A 13243-nucleotide genomic window follows, 5' to 3' on the forward strand; every position below is an offset into this window, starting at 1 on the left:
TAACTGTGGCCCTGGATTAAAAGGCCAGGCAGACTGAGTCACCTGTCAGCTCCTGGCCCATTCCCTGGCTGGCCAGGTGTAAACTCCATCCCTCCCTATGGGGTGCCAGCTGGTGTCCTGTTAACAAAGGGTTTCGTGTTGTTCATTGTTTGCTGCGCTGGATCAGCCTCGGATTATGAAATAGTAATGAGGTTCCCTCTCTCCCCAGTCGTGGCCCTCTAGAATTTCCTCCTGGCTCGCCTGCGATCTGCCCAGAGCCATCCCTGTGTGTGTGTCCCCCCCCCCACTTGATCAGGACAATGGAGGGGAAGTGGTGCTGACAACCAGCCTGCTAGGGACCCTCCCTTTTGGAGATCATAACCTGCTAAGGTAACTGGGCTGGGGTGAAGGCGGGGTGGGTGGGATGACTCTCTAGCTGGCTAGGGCAGCGAGAAAGCTCTTAAAGGGACAGGCAAGCTTGAAATAGAACTCTGGATCTGAGCAGGGAAGGACCTGCTGTTTGTCTTTGCTTCTGGAGCCTTGTGAAATTCCCTCTCCCAAGCATGGGAGGTCAGGCAATAAGGAGCGCTTCCTATGTTGCTGAGCCCTCCTGTGCTTCCCTGCCTTGCTTGTGGGGCTGAGTAGGAAGGATGGAGTGGAGACTTCCTGAACCATAGGATTGGGTGGTGGTCTAGCTCAGCCTCCTGCACAAGGCAGGAAGATTTTCTATATCAGGTATCTCTGCCCGATTAGCTTGTACTGTCTAGGTGACCCGGTGCCATGCCTAAAGAAACAAGGAAGGCCCCTTAGCATTGGAGATGCTGCAGGCACCTTTTTTAGAGCAGGGCTCCATGAGAGGATGGTTGTCAGGAGAGGAGTGCTCTCCCCTGTTTACGTTTGTGACAGCGCAGGGCAAGTGTTGCTCATCCAGTCTACACCTTCCAGCGCAGGAGGCGGCATGCCCTTTGCCGGCTATTGATTGCCACGGTCAATCAATGGAGAGAACGGCGTTTGGCATATGCTATTTATATTTATGGTTTGCAAGCTTTTTGGTTCAGGCCCTGGTTGAGCCCCAACACAAAGGATGCTTCATCTTAACAGATGGGGAAGGCTCAACGTTTGACTTTCAGTCGCTAAGCGTGCGAGAGTCCGATAATGTTTTCTCTCTCTTTAGGAACCTGTAACTTGCTCTTTGAAGTACTGTCCTCAGAGCGAATTATAGCTGCAAGCCAAAGGCCTGGCTCTCATAAGTTGCCTTAAGCAAGTTCACAAAAGCAAAGTTCGCCCATCCCTCCCTTCCCTGAAGCCATCTGTGACCCCCTCAAAAAAAGGGCTCTCTGGAGGATCAGGACCCCCTCCAGAACAATGGGGCATGGGGAGCTGTACTGGAAGGAAGTGATGGAGTTTTCCTTCCTTAAATTAAAGTTAATTTAAGATCCAAGACTAATCTGGGTTGATTCTCTTCACCCCCACCCCCACCCCACCCGCAAGGTGTTGCTAGGCACTTAAAGGACTCAGAGCACAGGCCTGTGGTCCAAATTTACAAAAGATTTGCCAGTGCTAATTTATATGTATAGATTGCTGTGGAAAATTTGGGTGGCTGGGCTGGGCTCTTGCCAGCTGTGCTTTGCAGTGGAGCCAGATGCTGTTAAAAGTTTTAAAAGAGGGGGGAATTAACTTTTTATTGTCATTTTATAGTTGTCTTACAAAACCAAAAAGCTGCAACTATTCGCTCTGGAGAAACCTTCCCTGTTGTGATAAAAACAATTCCTACACAATAATAGCAGACATTTCCATAAAAAGGAGTGTGTGTGTGTGTGTGTGTGTGTGTGTGTGTGTGTGTCTGTGTGTGTGTGTGTGTGTGTCTGTATATCTATGTGAAATTTGGTTGTCATAAAATCCATGTTGGTTTAAACCCTAGGGACTGGTCTTCCACTTTCTGGTGTTCCTGTAAATACAATAAAGTTCCTGCAGTCTCTGGCAAAAGTTGCCCTAAAGTTATATTCCTCTTGCCAGTCATAACTTGTGTGTTAGCTTTTCAGTGTTAGGAGTTCCAGGTTCTGCTGCAAAAGAGGCAGGATGTGCCTCCCCACCCCATCAATGCTTTTCTCCAGCTGCTGCCTGCACCCCATATACCATTGGTCAGGAAGTTCTTCCTGATTTTCTCAAGAAAAACCTTGTGGTGCTGGGTACAGGAGTCTGCTGGAGTTGGAGGAGACAGGCCCTTCCTTCTGTGAACTCCCTTGTGCTCACTTAGGACCCAAGCCAAAGATTACAAAATACAAAAACAAAATTGTGCCATTTGCAACAATGTGAAGCAAAATAGCTTTTTCAGCTAGGGATTTTTTTTGCAGGGGGGGGGGCTTTTGTTTTTTAGTCCAAAGTTTGTGGACAAACATCTGGGGGCTGTGTGCGAGTGGGGGGGGGAGGGCAGAGACAAAAGTGGGTGGAGGAATTAATGTTGAATGCGACTTGTAGCTTTGTGTGGCTGGGATGTACAAAAGGCAGAGGCAGATATTTGGCTCTTGGTCATGTGGTTCCCCAACCCTCTTTTTGAAACTCTGGATCCCAGAAACTGTAGTCCAAAAGATTAAACAGAAATTGTCGCTGTCAGGGCCGGATTTAGGTTTGATGAGGCCCTAAGCTACTGAAGGTAATGGGGCCCTTTATATGTCCAGCTGTCCTTTGTCAACGACAAATTGTCACTGTTTTTGTGTGTGTGTTGCATATATGTTATATGCAGACTGTAGGCACCCTATATATAGAAATGAGCAAACCAGTGATATTTTAGGGAGCAGGCTAGCAGGCGGGGCCCATTACTTACATCACAACACAAAACACTGTTGCTTTATGTAGGTTTTATTTTATTTGTTTTTTATCTTATATTTTGGAAATGTACATCCAGTTTTTTTCCTTTAATTTTTTTTGGGGGGGCCCCAAGAGAGTGGGGCCCTAAACTATAGCTTGTTTAGCTTATATGTAAATCCGGCACGGGTCGCTGTTTTAAAAGGGCTGATAGATGAACCCATCAAAATATGCTAGGAGGGAATGCCACAGTTGAGGGGCCACCATCAAGAAGACTGTGCTGTATTTAAATTTGATCTTTCTATTTATCTTAGGAAATTGCACAATGGGCTTGGGTTAGAGTGAAATTCCCAAGAACCAAGGATCAGATTGTTAAAAATAAATAAATAGTTCTGTTGCCTAAATAAAGGGAGGATAAAAACAAAAAGAGGACCCACCTATTACTTTCCTATACAAGCAGTACACAGTGTCTCAAAGGGTCTTTTATGTAAAGGATACTGCAGTCTTTAAAGCTTACACAGAACTCTTCATCAAGCAGACTGAGAAGACAACTGGGTGTGTGTGTGGCAGTGTTCTTTATTACTCTCTGCTGTGCAATGAAGACATTTTCTGTGCCCTGAAGAATGCAGAGGGAGCACCGTGGTGCCCCTGAAATATCTCTCGCCGACTCCCATTTCTTTCTGACAGGAATTGAAGGAACACGCGGCGAAAACTCCCCGTTGCCTCGATGGTGCCAACGTGACCAGTCCCTGTGACCCCTTGTGCATTTTAGTGCCCCAGTGTGAACTCTATGTCTGTGTGGGCTCTGAGGACAGAGATGAGACGTAAGTTTTCCAATTGCGCTGGGAAGTCACGGTGACTCCTGTTGGTGACTGGGCCGGAATATGAGTGATTGGGGAGGTATCCTAGGCCCAAATGGTTAAGGGCCTTCCGGATTAATAGAGGAACCTTGAACCTGGCTTTGTAGTGTATGCGCAGCTAGCGCAAACTTTTTAGAGCATGGGAGCTGTGATGTCAGGCTCCCAACTCCCATCAGTCCTAACCAGCGTTGGCAGCTGGTAAGGAATGTGGGGAAAGGTGGTCCAGCAATTTCTGAGGAAGCCCCAGGTTCAAATTGTCTGCTGGTACAACAACAAGGCTGCCACTGAGGCTCTCCTTGGCTCTTAGTGTTGGCAATGCTCGGCCTTCTTGAGCAACCTTCTGCCACGGACCCAGCGCTTGGCTTTACCCCTCACATGCTGGGTGGTTGTCGGCCATTTGTGCATGTTTTTGCTGCCCTACAGCTGGCAGGAAAGCTTGGAGTACACCCAGCTGAGCTGCAGAGCGGAGGAAGAACCCACAGAAGCTAGCATCTGTCCTAGCACCAGCACCGTCCTTGATACAGAAGCGGACGTTGTTGACACAGATGCCCGTGCCACGCTCGAGGTGAGAGGGAAGTGTGTGTATGTGTACACGTCTCTTGGCAGCCTAATGTTCCCTATGTAATATTCCTTCTTTTTGAGCCTCTTTAGATCCCTGCTGAGGCACCGCTGCATGCCTGCTCACCAAGCAAAGGGAGGCAGAGCAGATTCTTATAAAATAGAAAATTCTTTCCAGTAGCACCTTAGAGACCAACTGAGTTTGTTCTTGGTATGAGCTTTCGTGTGCATGCACACTTCTTCAGATACCTTCTTCAGATTCTTATACATTGCCTTGAACTTTAAGGTCACCTTCACACCATGCATTTCAAGCGCAGGGCTGCCTCCCGGATAGCTCAGTTGGTAGAGCACGAGACCCTTAATCCCAGCGCCATGGGTTCGAGCCCCACATTGGGCAAACGATTCCTGCATTGCAGGGGGTTGAACTAGGTGACCCTTGCGGTCCTTTCCAACTCTGCAGTTCTCCGATTCCCTAAAATAAAAGTCTTGGGAACTGTAGTTTAAGGGAACTGTAGCTTTGTGAGGGGTAAACTACAGTTTCCGAGACACCTTGGGGGAAGCCACGTGCTCTGTATGTACAGTAACTTGGGGAACCTCAGATTCAGAGGCACCTACTTGCGCCCGAGATCAAGGAAGCCCCATGCATATTGCACATGCAATGTTGCATCGTCAGGAGGAGGCTGAGTGTGGAGCCCAGTGTGGCGCTGCTTCAGTGACCAGCAGCTCCTTCTCTTTCGCTCTCAGGAGGAGCTGGCCACTGAAGCCACACCACACTTGGCCTCCTTCACCCCCTCAACATTGAGAGGGCCTGGCCCCCACCCCACAGACATGGGGGGCGGGGGCGAAAACACCTTGGCCCTATAGAGTTGGCACCAGTGCTCAGACTGTATGCGAAATGCGGCCCTCTTGGCCCCAAATCTGGCCCTCGGAGCTTTCTGCAGGCTACCCCCCTCACTGGCCCCACTTCACACCTTCCTTGAGTGTTTTGGCTCAGCTGGAATGTGCCCTTGGGCGCTGATATGGCATCCTGCATGCCTGAATGGCGGGTCGAAACTAGCCTACTGTACAAAGGTGAAATTTGCATGGATTGCTTTGCCTACTTCTTGCCTCATGGCCTGCCTACCAGTAGCATGTGGCCCCCCAGATGTTTGCCTAGGTGGGAATGTGGCCCTCAGTTTGAATAAAATTCCCCCGTTCCTGACTTAAAGTATCTGGGGCCCTCCTACTGGGGATCTGATGTTTGGTATCTCTGACACACAGGCTTTCCTGCTGACAGGCAGAGGCAGCAGGGCAGTGTAGGAAAAAACAGCCTCTCTTTTTCTGTGTGTTCCCTTACTCCCCTTTACATAGGACTGGGAAATGACCAGGTTGCTTGAGAGCATTTTGGAGCCTGACAAAGACAGCATGATGTACTATGCAGGCCAGAAGCAAGAGGCACGACCCGAAAAACCGCATGCTGATAGACCCAGATGGGCGGACCCAGCATCCTCTGGGAGAACAGAGTCCTGGAATTGCCCAAAAGCAGGTATGTGTCACCCCCCTCCTGGGTCTCCTGACCTCTCCCCACCTCCTGCCAGCACAGATCTTTCCGTAGATCTTGTTTCTTCTGGGGGTGGGAACACACCATCCCAAAGGAAAGAACTGTAACTGCAGTGTTGCACTAGGAACCCAAATCCCGTGCCTGGATTTAATAAACAGGAATACATTTGCATAATCAGCTCTCCCACTGATTAGGATCTCAAGCAACTTTTAGCTGGGTTCTGAGATGGCAAAGGGCAAAATGTTGCTGAGTCATGCGTCCTGTCACTGCAAGGATTTCCACTTGTTTGATGGGACTTCCCGCCCCACCCACCCCCATACTCCCTAAATCTGTTATGGGGTTCCCCCAGCCTTTCGGGACAGATTTGGCATGCAGTGGGGAGAAGAGCAAAAGTCCCATTGCACTATCAGAAATCCTTGTCTGATGAGACGTGCTACTTGGATCCCTCCCTTTGTTCCTTGACCAGGAGGGCTATTAACCGTGGGGAGCTTTTACATTGAAAAGTCAATCTGGAAATGTCAAAAGCTGGATTCTGCCCACAGTACAATAACCTAATGGAAAAATGTAGTTCATAATTGCTATCACCTGCCCTGGGACTTGCTGGTGAAATGCTTAAAATAAATGTTGTTGTTCAGTCGTTCAGTCATGTCCGACTCTTTGTGACCCCATGGACCAGAGCACGCCAGGCACGCCTATCCTTCACTGCCTCCCGCAGTTTGGCCAAACTCATGCCAGTCGCTTCGAGAACACTGTCCAACCATCTCATCCTCTGTTGTCCCCTTCTCCTTGTGCCCTCAATCTTTCCCAACATCAGGGTCTTTTCCAGGGAGTCTTCTCATGAGGTGGCCAAAGTACTGGAGCCTCAACTTCAGGATCTGTCCTTCTAGTGAGTACTCAGGGCTGATTTCTCTGAGAATGGATAGGTTTGATATTCTTGCAGTCCATGGGACTCTCAAGAGTCTCCTCCAGCACCATAATTCAAAAGCATCAATTCTTCGGCGATCATCAATTCTTCTTGATGGTCCAGCTCTCACTTCCGTACATCACTACTGGGAAAACCATAGCTTTAACTATACGGACCTTTGTCGGCAAGGTGATGTCTTTGCTTTTTAAGATGCTGTCTAGGTTTGTCATTGCTTTTCTCCCAAGGAGCAGGCGTCTTCTAATTTCGTGGCTGCTGTCACCATCTGCAGTGATCATGGAACCCAAGAAAGTGAAATCTCTCACTGCCTCCATTTCTTCCCCTTCTATTTGCCAGGAGGTGATGGGACCAGTGGCCATGATCTTAGTTTTTTTGATGTTGAGCTTCAGACCATATTTTGCGCTCTCCTCTTTCACCCTCATTAAAAGGTTCTTTAATTCCTCCTCACTTTCTGCCATCAAGGTAGTATCATCAGCATATCTGAGGTTGTTGATATTTTTTCCGGCAATCTTAATTCCGGTTTGGGATTATAAATGGAAATTATTTGGGATTATAAATGGAAATTATTTGGGATTATTGGGAAAATAAATGTAGATGTCATCATCATTATAATGCACACGCGCCCTTAGCATGGTTGAGAGATCTCTAAGTGAGGGCAGGGTGCGGGTGGCCCTCTAGAACAGGGGTCAGCAACCTTTTTCAGCTGTGGGCTGATCCACCGTTCCTCAGACCATGTGGTGGGCCAGATTATATATTTTTTGGGGGGGAATTAACAAATTCCTATGCCCCACAAATAACCCAGAGATGTATTTTAAATAAAAGCACACATTCTACTCATGTAAAAACACGCTGATTCCTGGACCATCTGCGGGCTGGATTTAGAAGGTGATTGGGCCGCATCCGGCCCATGGGCCTTAGGTTGCCTACCCCTGCTCTAGATGTTCCGAAAGGGGTGAGCTTGGGGGATCAGCCATTTCATTATGTAATAGGGCGGGGATGGAGAACCTGTAGTCCTCTCGGTTAGGGGATGGTTATTACCTCTGCTGGGGGACATGTCATGCTCCTTCTGGGGCAGTTTGTCCTCTTTTGGTCCCCACCCTGCACTCAGCTCTCACCTGCGACTCCTAGATGCTGTCAGCATACAACAGTGGCCATGCCCCAGGGAATGGCTTTCACTGGCCGGCTAAAACAGGTGAGAGAAGCCGATGGGTTTCAAAGCCTCAGTGAGTTTGGGGCTTCCCCTGCATGTGAGTGGACGAGACCAATAATGGGTCCAACAGTGAAGGAGGGAGTTTCTGCATGTGCTGTAGAAGGAATTACCTGGGATGGTAGCCCATGTACAGTAGGAGAGAGAAAAAACTGATCCTGCACCTCCACTGCCTTGCAGGATCTCTTTGGGAGAGGAAAAGTCTAAGGAGTAAACCCTACACAAGGCCAGGGTGGAGTCCCTAAGGCAGTTGGATGGTGCCTTGTACGCCTCCTTCTGGCAACTCCTGCAGCCAAGCTGGTACCAAATGTATTGCCCTGCTTTCCCTTGGAGCACATTAGTGAAGCCGTCGAGAGGGGGGTCTTATAATCTGGGCAGCCCTGGACCTCCATACACACTGCCCAGGCTTGTGCCCCAGAAAGTCACTTCCGTGCTTCTAATACAGTAGTTTGACGTCACCCCCCGAGGCGCACTCCATTGTCTCTTGAGACAGATGGATGCCAACAACAGCTCCCATCAACCCTGACCATCAACCATGCTGGCTGGAGCTGATGGTTATTGGAGTCCCACAGCATCTGGAGGGCCACAGCTTCCCTTTCTATGGCTTCTATGCTGCCCACTTCTGGCCAAAAAATAAATCTCTTCTGCTTGGAGAGGCAACTGGGTATCCTGAGCTAATACCCATTTCCATTTGGCACATCAAGTTTGCTGCTGGTTTGTGCTCTTTTTCTGTCTGCGCACACACACACACTTTGAGCATGGGAGGAATTGCTGCAAGATCTTTTCCCCCTCCCAGTTTCCAGGGCTGTGAGCCAGGACCAAGGGGACGGCAGGAGGAAGCATCAAGCCGAGAGCAGCTATTTCTCTCTGGAGCGACGCAAGTCGGAGCCGAGCCGGGCCCCTTCCCCTCCCCGTGCAGGCCGTGCTGCTTTGCCTGCCCATGGAAATGCCTCTGGCCCTGGCAGGCGGCCTGCTTCCTCCATCAGCTCCGCCGACTCGGACCAGAGCTGGCGCACGAGTGGCAGCAGCGAGGGCCGCCACGGCCTGATGAAGCAGGAGTACAGCATGCTGGCTGACCTGCCCAAGGTGAAGCGGCTGGACCACCGGCAAGCTTTCGAAAAAGAGCGCAGCCGCACCAGAAGTCCTGGCCGGGTGGAGGTGGAGCGGATCTTTGGCCACGAGCGCAGGTGAGGAAATGGGGCGACTCTGGGAGATTTGCGCCTTGTCTTTTTGTGTGGAACTGGTCTCCTGAAAGAAGCAGCACTACCCTGGGAGTAGGGATAAGGCAAGGTCAGTGCGCCAGCAAAACCAATCCAGTTTTTTCAGAAGGGCACCTGCACATCTCTGACCTTGCTGCCACCCTGCTGTACCCAGCGACGGGGTGAGCTCCCGTTCCTCTGTCCCAGCTCCTGCCAACCTAGCAGTTCGAAAGCATGCCAGTGCAAGTAGATAAATAGGTACCTCTGCATCGGGGTTTTTTACCTTTACCCTTTTTTTAAACCCAGCTAAGTCTCAACAATGCCAGTGTGGGGAAGGTAATGCCACCCTCCAAGACCCGACAACTGGGGCCTAAAGCCCCTTGTCAGGTGTCTGGAAGTGCTTTTTTGAAGTTCAGCTGTTAATTCAGCACCTCGTAACTATCTGTTCTCCCCCCACCGCCACCTTTCCCCTTTTTCTGATGTTTAGGAAGTCGGAGACGCTGGGGGCATTCCAAGCCCTGGAAGAGGGACTCTTGGAGCGACTGGATAGTAAGACCCTGAAGCTGGCAAAGGAAGGGCGATTAGTCAGGAGGCAATCGAGCCCCAGTCTGCGCAGAGATGTGAGTGGCTAAACCATAGTGAGGAACAGATGCTGAGGGGGAGTAGAATGGGGCCTGCTCAAACTGTATTCTCTCTTGGCCTTTGTTTTCCTCATTTTGTCTCCATGTACTTACAACAGTCCTCCTCAAAGGGCAAAGCTCTTACATTCCAATCTTTACTCAACTTTGGTAAGAGAGAATGAGGCTGTTTAGGTCCGCCCAGGGTACCGTCTTAACAGAAGACTGCACCACCTCAGAAGGGGCACTGGTTTGAGAGTTGCATTGCGCCTCCTTTGCTGCCCCCTCCTGGCACACTATTAACCAGCTTCCTTTCCCTCAGTTGGCAGCCTCTGGCCACACCAGATCCTCAAAGCCAAGACTGGGGAACCTGGGGGCCAACTGCATGTTCTTGGGCTCCACCCTCCCGCATCAGAGATTACAGAATTATAGAGTTGAAGGGGAACTCAAGGGTCATCTAATGCAGGAATCCTGCCCACAGCCATCCCTGGGTGGGCTCGAACCACCAACCTTCTAGCTAACAGCCAGACACACTGACCCATTGCACCACTGGGAGACATCATCACTGACCATGGTCTCATGCCAGCCAGGACTGATGGGAAGCTGAGGTCCAGCCACTTCTGGAAGGATGCCGGTTCTCCATCCCTACTCCAAGCTGCTTGAACTGGTTCTGCTCCCTCCTAGCACCATTAGTATGTGTCTCTGTGTGTTTGTGAACCGTTTTTGACGTGTATTGCCAGCCAAGCTCAAAATCAGGATGGCTGAGCTTCGAAGCTTCTGCTTCTAGCCTTTCTTGCATCCTTAGAATGGGGAAGGGGTCACCACGCCGCTGTTCAGATGCTCCCTACCCAGCTGTGCCATATCCATGTTGGGGGGTGGGAGGCTGGTGACTTATTGCGCTTGCCAAAGGGTGGCAGCGCCGCAGCGGTACAGCTGGGTGACCAAAATAGCTGTAGGCTGCTTGTACTTCCTTGCCACTTTTTGCTATTTGTGTCTGCCAGTGCCACAGTCCCAGTTTCTGTGGGGTTCCCCTCCCCCTTTGTGGTGCTAGGCATGCACATGTCTTTTAAAATACTAGCACTATACATACCGTAAATGGGAGGTAGCGCAGCGGTTCAATTTGTACAGTCTTACCTTGGATCTCAAATGCCTTGGCTCCCGAACGATTGAAACCCGGAAGTGAGTGTTCTAGTTTCCGAACAATTTTCGGAAGCTGAACATCCGCCGCAGCTTCCGATTGGCTGCAGGAGCTTTTCAAATGTTTTGGAAGTCAAACAGACTTCCGGAACGGATTCCGTTCGACTTCCAAGGTACGACTTTATTTCCACCTAGTGATCTTTTAAAAAAGGGAAAGAAGATGACGAAGGGGTACAGAGCACAGGTGATACGCCAGAGATCAGAACTCATCAGCTGGAGACAGCCTGTTGGACAAGTTAGTCCAATGCTGACCAGTTTGGCCTGTGCCATGTTTGCTTTTTGTGGATTATCAAGCACATTCTGCATGTTTTGCAATTCTTTACGAGTGTCAAGTCCAGCATCCTCGCTGTCTTGGCTTCCTTTATGACAAGTAAACACACACCCTAGTTCCCTGCCTCTGCTACTACGAAGGAGGCTTGTGTTGCCAATGGCTAGTGAACTTTCTGTGGCTGTAAAGAAGGGGCTGGGTGGTGTTTATTTAAGATCATTTCTATGTGGCTTATTGTATAAAATACCTCTTAAGTGGTTTAGAGCAAACCAAAAGACCACAAATATTACAACAACAACAAAAACATGCAATAAAAGCATCGGTACAAACTACCAAGGACAGCAATTTAAAAAGTACAGAAATGCAGTCAAGCCTTGTAACATCCAGAAGACAGTTTAACAACTGGGGGAAGCTTGTGGGTAAGAATTCAGGTCTTCAAAAGATGCCTAAAGCATCTAGTGGTTAGTAATGATAGAGGTGGCAGCATAGCTATGTAGCGTTAACCTCTGGCAGCTGTTTGGGTGTTTGGATCCAAAGAAGGCCAAGCATCCTGATCTTTGGGGGCATCTCCAGGAAGCTGGTCTTAAAGTGGCTTGCATGGCTGCTTATACAACAAATTAATGCCAATAAATAATAATAATAATAATAATAATAATAATAATAATAATAATAATAATAATAGAAAATGACCAATCTTGCTGAATTTCCCTAACATATACAGCAGGGATGGAAAACCTTTCCCAGCCCAAGGGCCGAGTTTTCTTTTTCACACCCACCCACCCATAGGACAGATTGCACACATGCATGCACACCTTGAGATGGCAGCTCCCAACTTTGATGCCTTCCTAGTCCCATTGGGAACAGCTGACAGATGGATGGAAACAGGAAGGAGCACTTTGATCTTCTATGAGGCTTCCTGAGTACTGGTGATAAGCTACATCCCGCAGGCCAGCGCGAGTCCCAATTTGGCCCACAAGGATGTTTTCCCCAAACCACTCCCACCTGCCCCGCATCTGAAGTCTCATGTAACATCTGGTGTGAGGGGCCTGAGGAAATGGGGAGCTCAGTCACGCAGCCATCCCCTGCAGAAAGCAGCCTTGGCATTACCACCCGTCAGCTGATAGGTGGTGGCTTCAAGCCTGGTGATCAACAGCGCTTTGAAGCACCTTGTTAGAGCTCTTTGCAAACCCTACATGGTGCTTTGAAGGCCCAACAATCATTGATGTTGTTTTGACGTCAGGTGATTAACAGGTGAGCAGTCCTGCCCACCTCTCACTTTCAGCCTGTGGGGGACCACTGTCCAGATCAGGTTCCCCATCTGTGCACTGGGCAATTGGTGATACTTTTCTGCAGTCAATCACATTGGGCTTTATTTTCCAAGCACTGCGTGGATGCAAATGGCTCTGTTACTTAGTTACCTCTGTTACTTTAGGCATTGAAATAAAGATAGCTCTAATGCCGCGTGGTGCTAGGCCGAAAGATCATGGTAGCCCAGGAAGGACGTGGCCTTCAAGCCCAGTGGGTCTTGAGCATAAGTAAGACTGACTCTCTCATGGAGTGGGATGAAGTGATGCATTACAGATACACACACACACACATATTATACACATACTTTTCAGGTTTATACATTTTACAATCATTTTGACATTTCAAAACTTGACTTCCTTCCCCCTCTTTCTGCGGTTCCTTAAATTTAAATTAAATATCTTCTGCAAATCCAAATTAACTTAATTTTCTCGTTTATTCATCCACTTTAAATATATACTCTTATGAAACTACAGGTTATTACATCCTGCCATCTGTTCACAATTTATCTGTAAATATTCAACAAACCATTTCCATTCTTTTATAATAAAAAAGTTTGTTATCTTGATTTCTTATTCTTCCAGTACATCCCACCATTTCTGCATATTCCATAAGTTTTTGCATCCATTCTTCCTTTGCTGGGACATCTATTTTTTCCCATTTTGGGGCGAGTAACATTCTTGCCGCTGTAGTAGCATACATGAATAAGTTTCTATACAGTTTAGGTAGTTCTGTCCCTATAATTCCCAAAAGAAGTGATGCATTTTGGACACAGTTGAAACAGCA

At 48.8% G+C, this 13243-nt stretch overlaps 1 protein-coding gene across 3 annotated transcripts in view; it reads left to right on the forward strand.

The window, feature by feature from the left end:
- The window catches only part of TRIOBP (TRIO and F-actin binding protein), a 63302-nt gene that overhangs the window by 7673 nt on the left and 42386 nt on the right, over nucleotides 1-13243 (forward strand). For all 3 annotated transcript variants that reach the window (XM_033163104.1, XM_033163103.1, XM_033163105.1), the window contains exons 3-7: nucleotides 3472-3608; nucleotides 4068-4209; nucleotides 5553-5727; nucleotides 8668-9058; nucleotides 9558-9690. In XM_033163104.1, coding sequence (XP_033018995.1) covers nucleotides 3472-3608; nucleotides 4068-4209; nucleotides 5553-5727; nucleotides 8668-9058; nucleotides 9558-9690 — 978 coding nt within the window. The remainder of the gene's footprint in view (nucleotides 1-3471; nucleotides 3609-4067; nucleotides 4210-5552; nucleotides 5728-8667; nucleotides 9059-9557; nucleotides 9691-13243) is intronic.

Source organism: Lacerta agilis, chromosome 10 (assembly GCF_009819535.1).
Source record: "Lacerta agilis isolate rLacAgi1 chromosome 10, rLacAgi1.pri, whole genome shotgun sequence".
NCBI lineage: Eukaryota > Metazoa > Chordata > Lepidosauria > Squamata > Lacertidae > Lacerta > Lacerta agilis.